This window comes from Hoplias malabaricus, chromosome 3 (assembly GCF_029633855.1).
Source record: "Hoplias malabaricus isolate fHopMal1 chromosome 3, fHopMal1.hap1, whole genome shotgun sequence".
Classification (NCBI taxonomy): Eukaryota; Metazoa; Chordata; class Actinopteri; order Characiformes; family Erythrinidae; genus Hoplias; species Hoplias malabaricus.
In genome coordinates, this window is record NC_089802.1 from 5,799,472 (window position 1) to 5,821,454 (window position 21,983).

General features: G+C 40.9%; 1 protein-coding gene across 3 annotated transcripts in view; it reads right to left on the reverse strand.

Annotated features, from left to right (window-relative positions):
• Nucleotides 1–21,983, reverse strand: part of dock1 (dedicator of cytokinesis 1) — a 258,525-nt gene that overhangs the window by 195,721 nt on the left and 40,821 nt on the right. For 2 of the 3 annotated variants that reach the window (XM_066662743.1, XM_066662746.1), the window contains exons 3-16: nt 21,858–21,898; nt 21,532–21,587; nt 18,825–18,921; nt 18,301–18,449; nt 17,774–17,909; nt 16,225–16,382; nt 15,372–15,453; nt 12,275–12,410; nt 10,206–10,278; nt 7,135–7,214; nt 4,798–4,923; nt 4,303–4,427; nt 2,688–2,786; nt 1,762–1,834 (exon numbers count right to left, since the gene is read on the reverse strand). In XM_066662743.1, the coding sequence (XP_066518840.1) occupies nt 1,762–1,834; nt 2,688–2,786; nt 4,303–4,427; nt 4,798–4,923; nt 7,135–7,214; nt 10,206–10,278; nt 12,275–12,410; nt 15,372–15,453; nt 16,225–16,382; nt 17,774–17,909; nt 18,301–18,449; nt 18,825–18,921; nt 21,532–21,587; nt 21,858–21,898 (1,431 nt within the window). Of the gene's footprint in view, nt 1–1,761; nt 1,835–2,687; nt 2,787–4,302; nt 4,428–4,797; nt 4,924–7,134; nt 7,215–10,205; nt 10,279–12,274; nt 12,411–15,371; nt 15,454–16,224; nt 16,383–17,773; nt 17,910–18,300; nt 18,450–18,824; nt 18,922–20,512; nt 20,712–21,531; nt 21,588–21,857; nt 21,899–21,983 lie in introns of those variants that run through there. The other variant, XM_066662745.1, reaches the window with a different exon arrangement.

The window sequence follows — 21,983 nt, forward strand, 5'->3', positions numbered from 1 at the left end:
CGTTTGCCAGGGCAGGGTTCTCACGTGTGTGTGTGTGTGTGTGTGTGTGTTAGAAGAACGTTAAGAAAACCCCACATTGTAAGTGTGTAAGCAAGATTTCCACAATGAGAGAAACCTGACATGTACTTTTCACAAACACAAATAGAAGCTCACATTTAAATATGTATTCATAAGCATTCACACCCTGCACTAAATGCTCACACACAAAAAACACACACCAAGTTCCCAAACACACCCTAACACCCTAAAGTGTGCTTACTATGTCTACCACACACGCACACTCTCTCACACACACACTCTCTCTCTCTCACACACACACACACACTCTCTCACACACACACACACACTCTCTCTCACACACACACACACACACTCTCTCTCACACACACACACTCTCTCTCTCTCACACACACACTCTCTCTCTCTCACACACACACTCTCTCTCTCTCACACACACACTCTCTCTCTCTCACACACACACTCTCTCTCTCTCACACACACACTCTCTCTCACACAATAACTAAATCAACAGCCTAGAATCAGCATAAAGACTTCAAGAAACGAATTAATCACGTCACAAAAAGTGTAACAAAATTAGACATCAGGGCACACAACTGTTCTGTCCATAATCTGCCCATGTTTAGTAAAACCTGTTTAAAAACAAGCAAATATTTAAAAAAAAACCTTACGCAAAATTATAGCGAAATATGAGGTTCTTGGGAGTTACTGAGGTGCATTTGTTCTTACACTAATTTTCGTTAGGCCTCAATAACACCACTTAATACCACATCCCATAGTACACTTTAGAATATATGAGCGCATTAACACATAGCACAGGGAATTTTAAAACTACCGTCAGCATTTTAGAAAAAGTCTGTTTACCTTCGTCCACACGAGAACAGTGATAACACCATTTTCAAAAAATCTCCACCTCAGAGAGCGTTTTCCAAAACCTCAGTTTTCATGTGGATGAGAGGCCAGAACACAGACAAAAAAACTCTTAAATATAAACGGATCCGTGTGGACAGGGACTTCAAGATAATAAAAGGACCAGTATATATATGTTTTGTTATAAAAGACCTTGATGTTGCATGTATTTTCATGTATTGTTCCATTTCAGTTCACTGTTTACACAATATCACAAAATCCATTACATTTACACTAATTTAGCCTAACTAGTTTTAGCTCCGCCTACTCAGCTCCGCCTAGAACAGAGCGGTTTTGCCTAGAGCAGTTTTAGCTCCGCCTAGAGCAGATAATCAGTCCCATCAGAACAATGGTTAAAAAACTGTTAAGTAATGGTTAGAAAGTGGAAGAATTATGATTGTGTTTGATACTTAACACAAATGTAATGGGGTGGAAAAAATGAAAATAAAAATAAAAAACCCACAAGAAAAGCACCTTATGAGACTTTTTAAAAGCTCAAAGTTCAACACAGTGCTTTCGAATCCTTCCTAAGGGGCACATTCCCCTCAAGAGCCAGGAGATAGAGTTTGACTGCATATATATGAGCTGAAATAAAGCTAACCTCAGGCAAAAAAAAAAAAGGGCTAAATTTAAGAGTGGGTCTGAAAAACAGCAACAGTTAACAGCTAGTTAGGAACAAAACTGACATCCCATGTGTGTAAAACAAATGAGCTGTATATCAATCATTTCTTTGAGGCTGATAAATGTATAATCCCAGTAGTGAATATCATGGCAGCTGTGCTACTGTTATTTTGCCAAATTACTGAGTGTTGCTGTCGGTTGAGTGGAACTCACAGTCCTGAGATGACCGATGTTTGAAAGTGAAACGAAGATGGCTCCTGTTTACATCCTCAATGGGTATTGCCACCTGAGGGGAGGGGGGAGAGAGAAATACACCTTGAAAAACATACACTCTAGGGAATGCCTCTCACACTGCATTCTCTCGCCATTTCTGTGGCACAAACACAACAATAACTTTAACCAGATGCTGAGAAACAAGACTTTCTGCAGGAATGATGCATTAAAACCGTTCATAAACAGTACCCCAACTTACCGGCCTAGTGGCACAAAGCATGAAAATTAAAATGCAAAGAGAAAAAGATGATATTTTCTCTGTGTGACTCTTGTGATACAATGTGTATGAGAAAACCTTTGCACTACAAAACCGTTTCCTGCTCATGATCTGAAAGCCTGATAGATTCCATTGGTCAACATGGTTAAGAATGGGTACCTTGACAGGAAGTGGTCATCTGACATGCAGATATGCTAAACACACTAATAACTACATACACATCACTGTGAAACTGTGCTAGAACAGAAACAAAGGGGTATGGCCTGTCTGCAAACATAAGAATATCATTGCTACCTAATAAACACTTGAATTGTTTAACAATCTAAAACCTCTAACATTCACGTACCTGCCTCACTCTCTACCATTTTTGCTCGGTTATATACTGTAGCTTAATATCTACATACAACCAAAACACAGTTAGCATGCTCCAACACGCTGTGGTCAATGTAAAATCAAACATAACCCATAAAATGTATTGATCACACCTCTGAGAGCAATGTAGAATCTGAAACTATAATTACACACAATGGTAAAAGCTGCACATTCTGTTTTCCTGGATGTACAATAACCACTGTCTGTAATTAGTGATCTAAATGACACACAGATTCAAATACAAGCTTATACTTCTCCAAAACTGACACAAACTCACCTTGATAGTCTCAAACCAGCGAGGCTGTTTGACCTGATAGTAAATGACTGACTTGTACTCTGAAATCCCTTCATCTCCAGCACCCGGAAAGATCACGTTCTGCAGAGAAGACATCAAAGCTAAAAAAATCAACTTTTTATCATTTTACAATTAGTTCATAAAAGTTAGAACCAGTTGTGACTTTCCTTCCTGCAAAGCATATTTTTTCTGATACTCTGGATTTACATTTAATTCAAAGAACAGAACTCATTTCACATCACAATTTCCCCCTCTGATGTATGACAAATTTATACACGTGGACAAAAGAATTGATCAGTTCCACTGAAAAATATGTTCTGACTGATCTTGAAGTCAGGGATAGGAAAGGATAGCCCAGTAATCAACCAATAAGCTCTCTTTAACCTGTCAAAGTCTCAGTCTTCCTCTCTCTCTCTCATTTTCTAAAGTTTCCACACACCTTCCCATCTAGCCTTGTCAATCCTCACATAGTTTGGAGCTAATGCTTTCAGACAGGGACCAATTACGAGCTCTAACTGACCGGCCATCCAACAGGAGGAGGCAGGAGGTCAGAAAGACAGAGGGACGGACAGAGCGAGAGAGAGAGAGTGAAAAGGGTGTGTAAGGTTGACAGAAGGAGGGCAGATGGTTTAGTGGAGTCTCATGTGCAAAGTAAAGCTCTTTAAAGGGTGAGGTGGTGTGGAGAAGACAGCTTATCTGGCAGACGAGACGAGACGAGAGAGTGAGAGTTCATGTGTGTGCTACAGCTGTACCAATACACACACACTCTACATGATAAAAATAAGTACTATGGTTTTGAAAGATGCCCATTATAAATTATTTGGACTAATTGCCTAAACAAGATCATACCACATTAAACTCAAATGATTCCTTAAAGGCTAAGCACCAGCGATATGAAAGTGTCAAACAAATAAATACAGTGGAAGTTGAGTTTCTAACTTGTGTTTATTGATAGTCAGAAAACATGTTATTTCTTACTAATTCAAGGAATAAGATTTAAAAGACCGTTAGCCCTCACTTCGCCTGTTTTAGTTGGTGTTAGTTAACGTTAGCTTGACTCGCTAAACTCGGTGTCTCAGATTATACTCGGCTACGTAGCTGCATTACGGAGGTTTATAGTGTCGGATGAATTCGAGTTCGACTTCGATCACATTTACAAGAATAACGGTACCTCTACATTTGAGTTTAGCTTATTGCTAGGCTATTGTCATGAATAATGTTGGTTATTTAGCTAGATACTGTCATAACAGTCAGTCATAACGGTGTTTTACCGCGGCATTGTTCAGCTGTTGTCCACCAGTGACGTCACGGTTGCGTTCAAGAATTTCCGTAGCGAGCAAATTAAGCAAATTAACCAGCTATTTTCATTTTAATTCATACTTATGTCAGTAACTAAAATAATGTGGAATATTCATGGAGGTCCATTAAGTGGTGCTTAGCCTTTAAGTCGCTTTCATAGAAGACTAATTCATTTAAATTCAACCAAACTGGAAAACAACTACAAAGTATGATGCAGTAGTCTCAAATGTATCTCAAAGATTAAAAAAATAATAATAATAATAAATAAATAAAAGTGGCCTCGGACAGGTTTCCAAACCTCTAATCTCTTGCCGTCCTCATCATAAACCGACATGGTCACCTCCACATTTTTGGGTGTTGTTTTACTGCCCTTATCAAAGTCCCCCTGGACCAGGGTCACATAGATGTCATTGCGGACATCTCCTGAAAACAAAAATTTTAACATCACAATAAACGTACGTCCTTTAGACACATTTTCATTAGACGCAGAACTATAGAAACAAAGGGGAAAAAAGTCACTATTGTATCACTAGAGGGAACAAAGCCCACAACATCACTGATGACTTCTACTTCCTACTCTTCTACTTGACTAAAATGACAATGGTGATGTGAACCTAGTAAATATATTCACTTCCTTCCATTGAACCATATCTGCAGTCATTAACTTGTGACAATCTGAGATTCTCATTTTAGTGTCTTCAAAACAGGGACTCGCATTGTTTAAAGGCTACTTTAAAACAAAATAAAATAAAAAAAAATGCATAAATGGTCATTAAAGATGTTCTAATTTAACCTGGCATTATAATCTCAGGAAAGCCCATTTTCCGGGCGACAGCAGTGGAGCGGTCCACCAGGTGTGGAAAATCCTTCCGGATCTGATGGATATCACCAGGCAGCAGCTTCAGTGTGACCCACAGCCCTGAGCAAGGAGAGACAGGACAAACATAAACACACTCACTTTCAGAACTAGTCAAAAATAAACTAGAACTGCATAAAACACTGCTATGAACTGCAACAGTGTCAGCTTAAAATATATATAATAAAGAAAACAATTGGATTCAAAGTTTGCCAAAATTGCTGTTAAACCTTTTGACCATATAAAAGTCGTAAAATGGATTCTTCCCAATGCCATTGAGGTTGATTGTGATGATAGAAATACATAAGATAATGACATATTTAGTGATGGTAGTAGTAAAAGGAGTCATTTTCAAATGTATATATCACAATTACATTACGCTAATCTCAAAGAAGTTACCTCCTCTAATATTTATGTAAATAGAAACAATGCCTTCTCACTTTGTTGCATTTAAATAAGAGACTTAAACAGTTAAGTATAAATACTCTGAAATTCAGAAGCTGTTTCTTTGAGGTGAAACTGTAAAACATTGACCGATCTTAGTTACCCTCCCTGCACCTCTCAAACACGAGTCGCTTTAGCTATGCAGCACTCGGCTGTAAAATAGCGCTAACTAGCAATCAGCTATAAAACAAAATTAAGAAGCATGAAATAGTTTACTGCTAACTAGATTACGCTGGGCTATTCGTACACACTGTTTGCTTTATAGTTGATGATTCTATAAAAAGCTATTTTACACTTAAATTGAAGCGCACACACCACAGCACTAGACACAGCACAAAAGACATACAAATAATCTGAATCAGATCATACAAAGTGAGGCCTGAGAACAATAATATCTTTTGCGGAAGGTCAAAAAAACAAGGCAAGCTATCGTGATGATACACACATACAAACACAAACTTTCCATCTGTCATTTAACTTCACTCACGTTCCCAGCATTAAAATACTCCATAATTAACCACAGGAATCAACTCTGCTCTCATGACTCAGTGAGCAGAAAAGCATCTTTGACACACAAACAGATCTGAATCGGAGTCTATCTGTCTGTCTCCCTCTCTCCCCGTGTCCCCTTTTCCTTCCTCTTCTGTCCTCTACGCAGGGGGTGGGTGGGGGGGGAGCTGGCATTTAGCTCAGCGAAGCTTCATATGACATGACACCAGCAGACAGCCAGTGTGCGTGTCATAACAAATCCTGCTGGCGGTGAACCTCCTGCTTCCCAGCCGGCAGACACAGAATCAATCACTGTGGAGACAGTGACGAGGGGCCACAGCCTTATAACGCACACCCAGACCCATTTAAACCCAGCTTAAATCAGCAACAGGGACCAGGGACAAACATCCAAAACATACAATGAAGAAAAGGAAATTAAGAAACAGCTATTCCTTTATATGAATGAGGGGCAGGGTATGATTATTTTTCCCCAGATCCACTTGAAAAGGCGTGCCAGGGAATTGTTTGGATTTACCTCTAATGTGATGGAGCCAGAGCATGGGAATTGAACCAACAAACATAACAGCAAATGGATCACTACTGCTGAGCAAATGAGATTATAAAGGAACAACAAGATAAAGCACAATAAAAACTGAGATATTTGGTGGTATTTGCCTCTGTATATATCTTCTTATACATGCGCTTTGATTAAAGGAAAAATATCTAAAAGGAATGCGAGAAGAATGAGTCACTGCCAAAACAACGACTCCAAAATACCCACAAAGTACAACCATAAATTCCACTGTGCTTCGCAAAAGTGTGTTTATTCAAAATTTTAAAAAAAGGCATGGCCTGTTGATGTGTGTGTGCTCAGGGACTAAACATTAAAAGCAATGTGAGCACAAGTCAGTGGGGGAGGAGGGAACATCATGCTCAGGCATGGTACAAGAGAGAGGGACCAAGTGCAAGGACACTTTAAATTCCACAGTTCAACCCAAACCCATACCTGTTTATGCACTTATTAACTGATGTATGCAAATTGAATGTGTTGATAGTATGTTTAAATGTTCAATAATGTATGGATCCCAAAAGCACATCTTAATAAGGCATATCACATGTTTAGCTTGATTAATCAACAATGATTATTTGGTCATTTGTAAAATGGTACTGGTAACTAGTTCCTTAGTCTTATTAACCATTGAATTTTAAACTTGGCCTTTCTTTAAAAGCTCTAAAAATTAAACAATAGGCTTCACACAAAATTAAACAATAGGCTTCTGTATGAACAAGAGTGTAAGGACTGGATAGAGGGGGATTCTCCAGTCGACTGGGAAGAGTTACCTTGGCCCTTGTGATTGACCTCTTTGGCAGCGATGACTTTGTTTATGACGCTCTGGAGGAAGTCACTCTCGCCCGCCACCCTGGGTGAAAAACGGGAGATGTTCAGCTGCCTGTGGCGGATGGCGTCATCCAGCGCAAGCCTGGAGTTCACACACGATGACAGGCAAAACACCACAGGGAGAAGAGAGAGAGAAGGAAAGAAAATAAAGAGAAAGGGAGCGAGCAAAAGAAAGAGGAGAACGAAAAAGATAAAGATGTAGGAAGAAAAAATGGGCAAAAAAAAAAACTAGCGCAAGATTGAAGAGTAAAAAAAAAAGGTGAAAGATGAAATGATAAAATGGAAAACAAGAGCGGAGTGAAGATAAGTGGAATGTGAAGTAAAGAAAGGAAGAGGAGGATGATGAAGGGAAGGGGAGTGAGGGAAGAGAGAAGAGGGAAAGACCAAACAGTGATGCAAATACCATGACAGAAGGAAAAAGCCATTTTTGTGAGCAAACTGTGACACAAGATGGTGATCAGAGAGACACAGAGAGGGTGTCATTCAGAAACGCTCCCATTACACTGTGAGTCTAATAAACCATAAGACTGGAGCCAGGGCTTCTAGCACTATACAAGCCACTGCCCTGAGGGCATGAGCGAACACAGCCAGCTCTAATACCCCCACACCAGCCTCACTATCTAAACTACAGAGCGAGCGCACACAGAGTGGGCAAGTGAAAGAAAGAGAGAAATGAGAGATAAGAGAGAATGTGTAAAGGTGAAGAGCAAGAGAAAAGAAAAGAAAAAGAGGAAACAAGAAAGAAAGAAAAAGAAAGTACTGTAGTAGCTGGAGAGGTGTCAGAGTCAGGAGCGTGTCTGTGATTATTGTTTTATTTGCTGTAAGAATGTAGACACTGGCATAATACCAAAGACCACAGACACATGCTCATACAAACACTCACAAACATGTACACAGTATCCCTAAAAGTATTCAGGTATTTATATAAATTAATATAAATAAGTTTCTGCAGGTTTACATCCAATATACCTTTGTACAGTTCATGATGCCATCACACACCAGCTAATCAAAAACACCTCGGATCAAGAGTCTATCATCAGTCTGACAGTAACCTAAATGATTACCATTATTATTCCCAAAAAAACTATTATTTTAACACACACGCACACACTAATACTTTTTGTACACACGCATACACATATACTACCAAAAATAAAACAACAAATCTTAACCAAAGTCCTATGTTTATATTTAAACTAATTGAATTGAGGAAATATAATCCCCAGAAGGGGAAATAAGAAGGAGCAGTAGTAGCAGTAGCAGTAGTAATAGTAATAGTGATAGCAGTAGTAGTCTCAGCCACAGACACGCCGTCTGATAACGTCAGTGCACCGATTTGGCCTCACTGTCAGGATTCTGATTGGCCATCTGACCGTATCGCTTGCACTGACTGTGCTACTGGTCCGATGTGAAAGGCCTCATGCCAAAATAGCACATTGTGATTGGTCCTTTTGCGTGTCAGTCAGTAGTAGGCAGTTCTTGGCCATGTTACGTAGTAAACAGTACCAAACTGTCTGTAAAGAGTAACAGCAGCAGCTATGGTATTAACAGTATTAGTAGTAGAAGTAATATTAGCAGTAATAGTGATACAATAGCAGTATTAATGGAATTAATAGTAATTGTTGTACTAGCAGTAGTAATAATATTAATAGCTGTAGAAAGTTTTAGTAGAAATCAGTAATAGTATGGCTACCACAGTGCTACAAATTCCATTCTTTAGAAGTGCAGGATCATTTATAACAGGATCTGCTCTGGAAATACACGATCTCAAAAAAAGAAAAGTTCCAGTACAGAAATGAATCCTCTAAAACGGTTATAACCACTCAAAAGGACTGCAGCTCTCTGATCTCTAACCTACCCAGGCCATTATGTCATTAAGGCTAATTAACTCAACATTCCTATATACAACCTTCCAGTTGGACTGCTCTAAAATCGACATGTCCAGAGAGACCCAGAGCCAGATCCTGAGATTCAAAACAGCTGAAATTATGTTTATTACAGTATGCTGCGCAATGACATACAGACGAACGTGAGAGAGAAAGCCTTATCTGAAGAACGCAAGGGAGTTTAATTGCTTCCTGACTTATGCCGGGCTGGAAAATGTTAAGAGGCCTGCAGACCGCCGCTATCTAAAGGATTTCCAATTAGATGGAGAATCCAGGGAGAGGAAGGGCTACTCTCGTTCTCCCAGCTCCTCGTGGACAGGAGTTAACGAGCTACTCTTAATTGAGCCAGGAGGGAATCGGGAGGAACCGGTGTTACAGGCTATAGCTAATCAAGTGCCAGGAGCTTCAAACCATAGAAAAACTTTGAGTGCTGCCCACGAGCAACCCTGAAGCACAGGGCTTATGTTAGTGCTCTCTCAACAGGATACTTTAAACTCCGGCTCTGTATTGCTTTTGCATGGACTAAAGGGTGAAAAGACAATGGTCACAACTGAATGTGTGTCTTTAAAGGCTTAACAATGAGGAGTTCATGGGTTCACAAGTACACAGCACTGGTGGGAATAATCTGATGGTTCTGCAAATTCGGTAAAAGAACCAGGTAAAACATGTTTTTGGGTTATACGCTGGAGCTGAAATAGCTAGCTAGGAATGAAAGAACACAACCACAACTCAAGCAAAATGCATGTCTATATTAACACACAGCTGTAAGAACCCACACGCAGTTATCAAGTAGTCCAATATGGACTTGTTCATGTGGTTTGCTACACAGTGAAACAGAAGCAAACAAAAAAATCACTGTATAAATAAATTGTAGCGTGTGTATTGAAGCATGCATTTTGCACTATGCTAGTCTTGTTCTGACAATTTGGTGGAACTATACGCTTCTAAAGTTTGTTATCGTTATCAGATATAGAGCTCCAGTCTTTGCTAGCTTTTCATTTTCAAGCATTTCGTAAGAACATAAACCTATTTTCAAACCTGCACATATCTTCAAAGAACAGTATTTTCTGTTCACTGCGTTCAGAGACTCATTTTTTCACAAAGGAGATTCAGATGTTCATACTCACGGCTGAAAAGGAATGAAGTGCTGCTTGTCTTCGTCATCCATTTTCCCTGTGATGATGTCAGTGACATCCATTACTGCGGAAAAGGAAAAGACTCGATGAGTTATTACTGCAGAGCAAGGAATCACTCACATCAATTAGCAGGGGTTTTTAAATTAATAAATAAATAAATAAATGAACCCCACACACACCCTGCTCCTGTAGATTGTGGATACAAATGTAGTCCATATTCAGATATTCTCTGAGCAAAAAGAAAGGCTAAAAAAAATGTGAAACAAAAACAGAATGGTGCTTTTCTACTGCATGCCATCGGATCGACTCGACCCAGCTCAACGTGCTTTCCCATTAGCACAGCTACTATGTGGTGGCGTCACAAAACACGGTCTCTATCAGGAACCACAGGATTTGTTTTTTTGTTTTTTTTGGACTGAACCAAGCTCTGCACCATGTTCTCTGATTTCCCAGGTCTCACAGCACCGTTTTCCTTGCAGCATGTCTGGTTCTCGCTGGAGTTTTTCCCATCAGCCACCAATTCAAAGAGCACTTCCAACATTTTTAAAACACCACAGCATAATTTTATCAGCTGCCGTAGTGAGTCAGATAAAACAAACGTGACCACTGCTGTAATCTGGAGATTTTACATGCGGCTAGTTTGTCTGTATTTTGTGGTGATTGACAAATCTCTCTGGCCAGTGCACAGTCAGCAAGGTTTACACGTCATATTTAACACCTACACGGCTCAATCTGGACTAGGCCCAAGCAGTGATTAAGGTTCCCTGTTCTGAGAACCAGGTACCTACCGGATTTGGCTACTGGGGAAAGCAAAAGAGCCAAGCCGGACCCAGGCAGTGGTCACAAACACCACTTAAAATCATCACTAATGTATCGACTGCTTCTCTCACACTCCAGACAACAGTTTCTCTGCTCCAAAGACCACAGAGGGACTTTATACCCCTCACTCTTCTTGTAGCCAATGGTGGCCTCGAGTCCATGCACAGCTGCCCCAGAGCACTCTAATTTGTTAAACCCTTTGTTTTTTTGGACGCTATTTAAACAGTGTTCGCAAAACCTTGCTGAACTAGTGACCTGATGATGTAAAACAGAAGTAGCAGGGTGCTGAAGAAAGTGACACCATTTAGTTTCAGCTCCTCATGACCTCTCTGACCAACACACAAGATTTTTTTTAGCTGTGGGTGAGAGGTTTTAAAAAAAATAAAAAAAGGTGGAAAAAGAACAAAAGACGTTTGATGTTGAAACTGATACTGGAACATTCTCGGCATCACCTTATTTACCTTCTAAAGCAGTTACACACATCTTGCTCCATTCCCACACACAGGAGACAGCCACCACTCAGACGATATCACCAAAGTCTTCATAACACCATATCAAGTTATATTTATAATAGGCATTCAAAGTGCAATTTGAGTCTCTGTTGGGAGACAGATGAATACACAATGCAGGCCTAACAAATACCATATGTAGAAAAACCAATTACATTTGTGTCAATGAGCTCACCAAGATGAACAAGTTTCATCACCTAGTACAGGACAAGAATCAAGGGTTGATTTTCCCTGGTGATGAGCAGCAGGCTGGGAGCCAATCTAATTAGTTTACTATGGAGCAGGCATCTCTGCCACCAGGGACGAATCACTCACTAATTCCTCATTCTAATTCCTCATTCTACTCTCAAAACCTCTGATTATCAGCTAAATCTATTTATGCAGTCAGGCGAAAAGCCTTGAGACAAGGGTCTTTCTTCACTGCTCTCTCGTTCTCTCATCAATACTCTTTTAGAACGCTTTCAATCAGATTTAAGTGATCTTATTTGTTTTTGCTGTATTATAAATCGCTTCATTTGGAGAAAGACAGGCTTATGAGTGTCTTGTATTTTCCAGCACTCACCACTAAACAAAACAACAAAGACAGAAACTACAAAGCATCAAATGAAAGTCTCACAGCTTATTCACAATAGGCAAATTAAGGCCCATTTTTAATTTTTTTTAACCCTACTCAAGACGACACTAAAATGAACGGATCGTAATGTGGAGGGTGTTAACGAGCAGTGAATTTACCTGCCACTCCAAATGGCCGTCGAAGACCAGATGTCAGTTTTTTAGTGTTGTTGTCTCTCAGTTCCATGCGCCCGACTCTGACAATCTGGCAGACGAAACTGATTTTCTCCCTCTTAAGATCTTCACTGCCCAGGTCCTACACAGGAACAACATGCACAAACACACCATTAACCTGAACAAGTCACAAACGTGAAGATTTACAGTCTGTAAAGACCTGCACATATTCTATGGGGTGTGAAAATATTCAAATTCTCATATTCTGCAACATAAAATATATTCTATACAACAGAAAAAATTGTTGAATTGAATTTCTAACTGAAAACATAATCAAATACCCATTTAAAATACAGTGGAACCTCTACCTACGAACTTGATCCGTTCCGTGGACGGTTCATAAGTGGAAAAGTTCGTTTCTCGAGTCAATTTTCCCCATTTAAAATAATGGAAAAGCAATTAATGCGTTCTAGCCCCCGCCCCGAAAATCACCCTTTTGGCACTGATATATGTTTACAACACTCTCAAATTAGTAAAAAATACATGTAGCGTTACTAAAAATAAAAGAGATAACAGAAATAAAAAAGAAATAAAGTTAAAGTTGTAAGTGGTTACACATCGCTACCTTGAAGACGTGACGACTGGCTGGAGGAGTGTAACAGGCACTGGCTGTATAACGGGAGGTGGGGGGTGGGTGGAATAACGGAGAGTAGGCGGTGAATGTGGGGAGAGGAAGCGTAGATACGGCTTAACTTAGCACAAATTTCGATGTCTGCTATTTACACTGATGCTTAATTGCTAAAGCTACAATTTGCTAATCTTAAAAGCTCACTCAAGTCTGGGCGCTGGGAGACTCGCCTATTGGGGTCAGTGGCCATTTCCAGACGCCGGCTCGGCGGAGGCTCGGGTTCGTTTCTAGAGTCGTGGTTCGTTGGTGGAGGCAAAAAATATTCAAAAGTGCGGTTCGTATCTTGGAAAGTTTGTTAGTATTGGCGTTCGTAAGTAGAGGTTCCACTGTATATGCCATTCAAAATACACAAACCTAAGATAGATATATATATATATATATATATATATATATATATATATATATATATATATATATATATATATATATATATATATATATATATATATATATAAACACATATAAAAAATGACTTGATTATAGTGAAAAAGCTCATGTATAATATCACCAATATACATCATAAAATCAAATCTAGCAATTCATTGTATAGTACATATCGACAACACCTAAATGTAAATTTATTTCTATACATAAAAAGACACTTTAGAAAGCTTACTGCATACACACTAAACTAATAAATATGAGCATTTCTTGGACACTTGGAAGAAGAAAGTTGGTGTATCAGTTCCACCACGATGGAGTATCATGTTAAGCTGACACTATCTGCTAGTTTTATTGTCGACAGGGTGGAACAATTGATCCATTGATTGAAGCTTTTCCAGGGTCAGTAAACTTTCCTTAAGCAAGCTCTGTGCAGGGCAAGTCCTTCCTAATTATGTCAGATTGGGCAGAGTGGCTCACTTTCTGGAGAAACATTGTGGGACAGAGCAACGGGTTCGAATAGAGAAACATCAGTCACTTTACATTTCAGTGGCTGTTAGAGAAACCCCGCTAGTGAACACTGCTCACATACGTTATTTAATTTAACAACTGTTTTCCCTGGTCGACTAATCATACAGGAAAATAAACTGCAAGCTGCCTTTTATTAGTTCAGGAAAATCCAAGGGTTCTATATATCAGTGAAAAGTACTTTCAGCAGCTTTAGAAGCATTCAGTTCTGTTTTTCATTCGTTCATTATCTGTAACCCTTATCCAGTTCAGGGTCGCGGTGGGTCCAGAGCCTACCTGGAATCATTGGGCGCAAGGCGGGAATACACCCTGGAGGGGGCGCCAGTCCTTCACAGGGCGACACAGACACACATGTGGACACTTTTGAGTCTTCAATCCACCTACCAGCATGTGTTTTTGGACTGTGGGAGGAAACCGGAGCACCCGGAGGAAACCCACGCAGACACAGAGAGAACACACCACACTCCTCACAGACAGTCACCCGGAGGAAACCCACGCAGACACAGAACACACCACACTCCTCACATACAGTCACCCAGAGGAAACCCACACAGACACAGGGAGAACACACCACACTCCTCACATACATTCACCCAGAGGAAACCCACACAGACACAGGGAGAACACACCACACTCCTCACATACATTCACCCAGAGGAAACCCACACAGACACAGGGAGAACACACCACACTCCTCACAGTCACCCAGAGGAAACCCACGCAGACACAGGGAGAACACACCACACTCCTCACAGACAGTCACCCGGAGGAAACCCACGCAGACACAGGGAGAACACACCACACTCCTCACAGACAGTCACCCGGAGGAAACCCACGCAGACACAGGGAGAACACACCACACTCCTCACAGTCACCCGGAGGAAAACCACGCAGACACAGGAAGAACACACCACACTCCTCACAGTCACCCGGAGGAAAACCACGCAGACACAGGGAGAACACACCACACTCCTCACAGACAGTCACCCGGAGCAGGAATCGAACCCACAACCTCCAGGTCCCTGTATGATTAGTCGACCAGGGAAAACAGTTGTTAAATTATATAATGAATGTGAGCAGTGTGACTGCGACAACCACCTGCTGCACCACCCCAGGGTGCAGGGTGATGCAAATTCTAAAGTGAGTCGGGGTGTACATATTTTACTGCACCACGTTTTACAATACCTTGTTCAAGGCATAATTATTGTATGGCAATACTGTAATTATGATGTATAAAAAACAATAGAAGAGCACAAATTAAATTGCCATTTTATAATACAGTAACTACTCGGTTGGGGCAGCAGTGCTTTCTCTTGCAAAATGCCACGCTTAGCTAGATCACCAAATGTTAAAACGACTAGTGGAACCATGCTAAATTTCCCTATATGGCAAGGATGCACACATTAAATAGCTAAAAATATTTGGTGTATTAAATTCGGATGAATGGGATGGAGGATAAATTTATTACAAAAAAAGGACTGCAGTAGAGAATGGGAGGATACGCACTGTGAACACAGCTCGCAGGTTGTGAAGCTGATCGATGTCTTTGACCAGGCCTGAGCTGGACCACCGGACCAAGTAGTTTTCACTGTATGAGCAGGAATACACAGGAAAGAGAGAGAGAAAAAAAATTAAGAAAAAAGAGAAACACAGCTAATGTATAATTTAAGACAGATCTGATTTATCAAGGACGTCTATATGTTCCTGTTGTATGAGGAAGCCAATGTTTCTAAAGGTACTGTATGTCTGCTTTCACAATCGCTATGCCACAGACAGAAATGAAATTGAATTACAGTGCTCCAAGCCTGGGGAGAAGGGGACTAACTAAAGGCCAGCTTGCTGTGTGGGGCAGTGCACTGTGTAAAGGCTTTAATCATGGGACAATAGGAAATTCCAAAAACAGTACTGTCTGTATATCAGTAGTGAGACAATGTTCTCTGAAAGGGCAGGGGAGGTTTTAATGTATGCTCTGTGTTTTGATGGGCACATTTACTTTGAGTTTGGGGCATTGCTTGTTAGTGTGTTAAAACCAAGCTTGTCCTGTTGAAACAAGGCAAACAGGAGCCTAATGATTGCGCTGACACCTTTAGCACCTCTAGGTAACCTCCAGAACATTTCTTGGTTATCGTGCATGCGTGAAAGAGTCTTAAGCCTCACCTTCTTTACCGTGACAGGGCCCAGAATTTTATTTTTTTAATGCAGCTCGACTGAATTGATTCAATAATTGTTTGATAATTAAATAAAATAACAAACTGATCTATAGCCATTTCAAAAGATGCAGGTGTGGACCTAATAGCACAAAAAAAGCAACATAAACATGACAAAATAATAAAAACACAGCAAAAAAAAGATGGAGCACCTGATAAACTTTGACTCGATGGGATCATAGAGAGACATGAGCACCTCAGCGTCCTCTCCAATTTTACACACCACATTCTTCAGTGTAACAAACAGAGCAAATGATGGAGTGGAGGCAAACTTTGCCTGTCTGCTCAGATCCAGGTTCTGCTTCTGAGACTGAAGAGACAAGACAACAAGAAAAAAAACATTCACATACTGCAAAAAAAAGCCCATTATTTCTCTGTAGTTCACTGGGCAAATGGTGACTTTCTCCATGGGAGAAAGTCAAAACAAATGGGATGTTTGTTCTACACATCAGGCTTGTTCCCATGTTTCACTAATGTTTAAACATCGTGTAATGTAAATACTGGAGGAAGCATCACGCCATTTGACAGAATGTAAGAAAAGCCCTGGCAGTCTGCTCTCAGAGCTGCTGCATTCACACGGTTTGCATAGAAGGTATGGAAATAGATACAGTCTGTCAACCACTGAAAGAACATCTGTGATAAAGTGTGCACATCTATTTGTGATCCCTGCTTCTCAGATTAGGCCCCCATCTGTGCAGCTGGAGCACGCTGGGAAACAGAAGAAATAGAAACAAATAAAAGTGAGAGAATATTTGCGAAAGACAGCGAGAAGGAAGCCGAGAAAGAGTGGGAGCTTGTAAAGAGGGGTGTGTGTGTGTGTAAGTGAGAAGCTAAAGATGATCTGACAAGCTGAAACCGCTCTCAGAGCATTTCTCTTTCTAAGTGTTTAATTGTGGGAAAGTCTCTGACAAAACCACTTCGTGTTGAAATTTCCACAAGGGCCTTCTATATGAGGCTTCAAATGGAATCGAATGCCAGCACTAAACACGTCGTCTCACAATGCACTACTGTGTCATTTGTATACTGTGGTAAGCCCCATTCCACCTGTTTGTATAGGTTCGACTCCCAGCTTGGTCAAGACAATTAATTCATACATAAGCCTATCTCTGATTCAAATGTAGGTTAAATTAATAACTAGAAAATACTAAGTGATGCTTAATGACTTGATTGATAATGAATCCACCAAGGAACTACATTAATGAATGAATATAATGAAATGGAAATAGCTTTTCTGCCTGTGCGTTAAAATCTAGCTAAACGCTGGCCAGTTTGAAGATGATTCCCACTTCCCTGTAAACAAAGTGCATTATATATTAACATATTTAATATGTCAGCAGTTCTGCACTTATTTCCAAGCCATTAGGTTTGATTCCTGATTAAGCACTTACCAGCAGAACAAGTGATGACTAAACAAACTGTCAGCCACAAGGGGCATCACTGTTTCCAAGTAAATAGCGAGCTAATATCAAGCTAATAAAAGTAATATGCCTATTAGGACGATAGCCAAGACACTGACACTGCAATTAGCATTTTAGTGCTGTGTACGCCTGGGATAGAAGAACTGACCCTTGAAGTTGCTCTCCACTCATTACATGGTCATACGCTAGAAAGCATCCTAGTTCTGTGTGGGAAGGAAAACATTTCACCGTCATGTGTCACGAGTGATGATTTTTTTTGTTTGTTTTTTTAGTTCAGGTTTACCTTCTCCTCCTGAATGCGTTCTTCTATCTGTCTGGATGCTGCCTCGTGCGCTCTAAAGAGGTTGACGGTGCTAGTGAGGTCCGGATCCAAAATGTTCCCATCCTTATCTCTCACTACCAGGTCAAGATCTAATACCCTGAGGAGCAGGATGCAGGAGAGAGCAGAGATAACACAAGAGAAGAGAAAAGGAAACCTTATTTGTATCACACACATTTAAAAACAGATCAATTACCAATTAACTAATATTTTAAAGTGTTGTAGTTAATGCTAACTTGAAATGAGTAATATACAAATGCTTTATTTATTGTTTAAGTAAAATCCATGTAAAATCCCCACGTTATCAGCAGAAACCCGTCCTGATGATAAACTGATCTCAATCACAGCTCTACGCACAGTGTTCTTCTAAGAGTGTAATTGGAAAAAGGCAGATGCCTCCTTCCACGACTATAAACTCCATTAAAACATAGCAAATTAAACCATATATTCCAAGAAAAACATGGAAGAAAGAGGACATAAGAATCACATACTTGTTCCCATAGTCAATCTTGGAGGTGACTTTCTGCTTGAGCTCAGAGAGCTCATCCTGTGGAAGAGTCCCTGACAGGATCTGAGAACGCCACTCAATGAGGTCATAGATCATGTCACGAACAGTATTAAACATCTCACGCTTGTCACCCTGTGGAAATCACACACACACACTTACTTTAATCTGTGTATACAGTGAAATGAAGGCTAATTAAGCTGTCATGTCTATTATGACACTGCATGAGCGTGAATTTAAATCCCCAAAGGCATAGCTTCATACAAACTTGGAGTGAACTATGATGATAGTGGACAGGTTTTTTTTAACTTGACTTGAATTTATAGCTTAAAAGTACTTCTTTTTCTCAGCATACTGTAGTGCAATACAGAGGACTCTCTAGATGACTTCATTGAGGTCCGTGAGCTACGATCTAGACATTTAGACTGAAACTGATGCATTCGGATCATAAGCAACAGAGACAAATGCTGAATTGGGCATCAAGCTCGTGACATAAATATGATTTCTCACCACATAGAGGTCCCTCCATATCGAAGCCCATTCCCGCAAAGTGGTAGTGACCTCATGTACCAAAGGCAACTCTGTGGGAATGACTGTCTCTTTTGGTCTAAGATGAAGAAAGTGGGAAATAAAAAAATAATAATAAATAAAAAACAGTGCTATAGCATAGTTATTTTAGTCAATATACGGTCCGTGTACCATGTTGAAGCTGTGCATATTTTGACCCCTTTTACCTAGTTCTTCTTGAATGGTCAGGACACCCAGAGGATATCCACAGAGTAGATATGCTTTGGCTGGCGGATCATTCTCAGCGCTGCAATGATGTGGTGGTGGTGGTGTGTTACTTGGTGGGCTGCACTGGTATGAGAGATTCAGACACTGTAGTTTCTACACCCCTCAGAGTCACTGCTGGACTGAGAATGGTTCGTCAACCAAACATACCCAGCCGACAGCCTCCTGTGGGCAGTCTGATGGGTAGAACTACGAGCATGCCTTGTGGCTCAACCTTGGGTATTGTAGGACTGTATTGTCCTCTTGGGGTTCATTTTTGCGCATGGTGTGGGTTTGTGTGTTCATGTCTGTGTGCCTTTGATGTGTGTTGCCTGACGCGGGCAAGCCAATATCCACCATCTTGTGATGTTTGTGTGACAGTGGATAAGGTCTCTACCGGTCCTCACGATACACCAAGCCCCATATACTGGCCCGTCCACAGTATGGCTGTGTACAATACTCTTCATCAAAATCACGGCAAAGCTAATCTTGAGTGTTTTGTAAAGCGTTCAGTGAAGTTTAAATAGAAACCACAAATACATCAAACAAGGCGAGACGGTGGAGCAGCAGGTAGTGTCGCAGTCGCACAGCTCCAGGGACCTGGAGCTTGTGGGTTCTATTCCCGCTCCGGGTGACTGTCTGTGTGGAGTGTGGTGTGTTCTCCCTGTGTCTGCGTGGGTTTCCTCCGGGTGACTGTCTGCGAGGAGTGTGGTGTGTTCTCCCTGTGTCTGCGTGGGTTTCCTCCGGGTGACTGTCTGCGAGGAGTGTGGTGTGTTCTCCCTGTGTCTGCGTGGGTTTCCTCCGGGTTACTGTCTGTGAGGAGTGTGGTGTGTTCTCCCTGTGTCTGCGTGGGTTTCCTCCGGGTGACTGTCTGCGAGGAGTGTGATGTGTTCTCCCTGTGTCTGCGTGGGTTTCCTCCGGGTGACTGTCTGTGAGGAGTGTGGTGTGTTCTCCGTGTCTGCGTGGGTTTCCTCCGGGTGACTGTCTGTGAGGAGTGTGGTGTGTTCTCCCTGTGTCTGCATGGGTTTCCTCCGGGTGACTGTCTGTGAGGAGTGTGGTGTGTTCTCCCTGTGTCTGCGTGGGTTTCCTCCGGGTGACTGTCTGTGAGGAGTGTGGTGTGTTCTCCCTGTGTCTGCGTGGGTCAGCCTTTTATATAAAAATTACTTTTAAATTCTCTGTGCTATATTCAAACTTCCATTCATTTTCTGCAGTTGCTTTATCTTACAGGCGCTGTGCTATATTATGGTATTCATAAATAAATATTTAAGCCAGCACAGCCCTATTACACCTATTCAGACATGTATGAACACCCGTCCATCTGACTGGACACATATAGGGATACATCATCCTAAAGTAACGTGTTCTTGGTTTATAAACCTCTTGCTCGTCTTATAAGAAGTGCCTCCCACCAAGTAAACTCAGCTCACCTCCTCAATCTTCTCTTAATAAAGAAGCCTGCCCTCTCCATTGCTAATCCTGACCTTCTCTGTGCACAACATCCAGATCGTCATTTCAGATGAATGTTCAACGTGGCTGATGCTTTCGAGGGCAGTGGTTCTGAAACTCTCAATCAGCGCTCTGATTACTCCCACAGCAAGATCTAACTCGCTCCATTCCCCCTGCCTCAGCTCCACTCCAATCAGAGCCCAGATCTCCTAAAGCTGTTTCTCACTACCAAAAAAAAAAGAAAACTTCTTCCTTTCCATTCTCATGTGAGGGAGATGAGGTGGAAGTGGAATATTCTGGGTTCTTTCAAGGGCTGAGTCCATCTGAAATCAGTCTTGCTGTTTAAGAGCTGAAGTGTGAAAGCGATAAGAGTGTTAGGAACTCAGTTACAGAGCTCTATAAAAGGCCTATTTACTTCACATTTCAGAATCAGTCTTGCATGCCCTTAAAACACAGGCTTTCATCTCTAGCCCTTGAGCTCTAGTGTTTTGTGCCCTCCAGGAGTACAGTACCTGATTGTAAGAACTGTAGAGTAAGCAATAGGGCCTTTAAATGTCCTGATTTAAAATGTAAGTGGTCATTTATTTGAATACCTGGAGCACACCAAAGTCTAAACAAACGAGTCCGTGTTTTTTTTTTCCCTTTAATTATTTTGCGTAAGTCAGTAAACAATGGATGAAAGATGTCATTCTGATCTTCTGTAGACGGCAGACACTATGTCTCTCTGGCCTTCTCACTGGAGCATGGCCAATCACAGCGCTGTAAAAACTCACATTCCTACCTGCAAACTGCTCACAGTCCAGTCACTTCAGGGACACATCACTGACAGCAAAGTCATATGAATTAACCTTGTACCTGACGATCTTCCTTATTCATTTGCAAGTCTAAACAATAGCTGCCTACTTCACCAACAGTGCATTTAAAAGCTGCACACACGGCCTGTGGTTGTAAACATAAAATTAGGGGTTCATTTTATAAAAACAATAGGAGCATTACCCACCCACTGCCTTCAACTGTGGCCTCTTTCAGATGAATGTAACAAGCAGGAAATATACCCTGCAAGCAAAAACATGTTGTGCTCTGTGTAAGTCTCCAAGTAAAACAGGATACAAACATCTTAAATATCCAAAAGAAGGAACTGGTTAAAATGTAATTTCTAATTAAGACATAAATTATTCACAGCATTGAGAGGTAACATTGTACTATTTCACATTCAGTGAAGTGCAAACTTCATTTCCCGCTCTGATCTTCATTTTTCACCTATTAAATTCCATCTCTTTACGATAAATTTGGTTGGAGCCTTGGCCTCTCCATAAATCAACTCACCTTCTTTGACTTCCTCCTCAATCTATTTCCCCTGTACCAACCTGCGGAGAAAAAAGGAGGATGCAATTCACTGCAGAGACATTAAGCAACAATTACTTTACAAATGGTATCATCATACATTAGCTT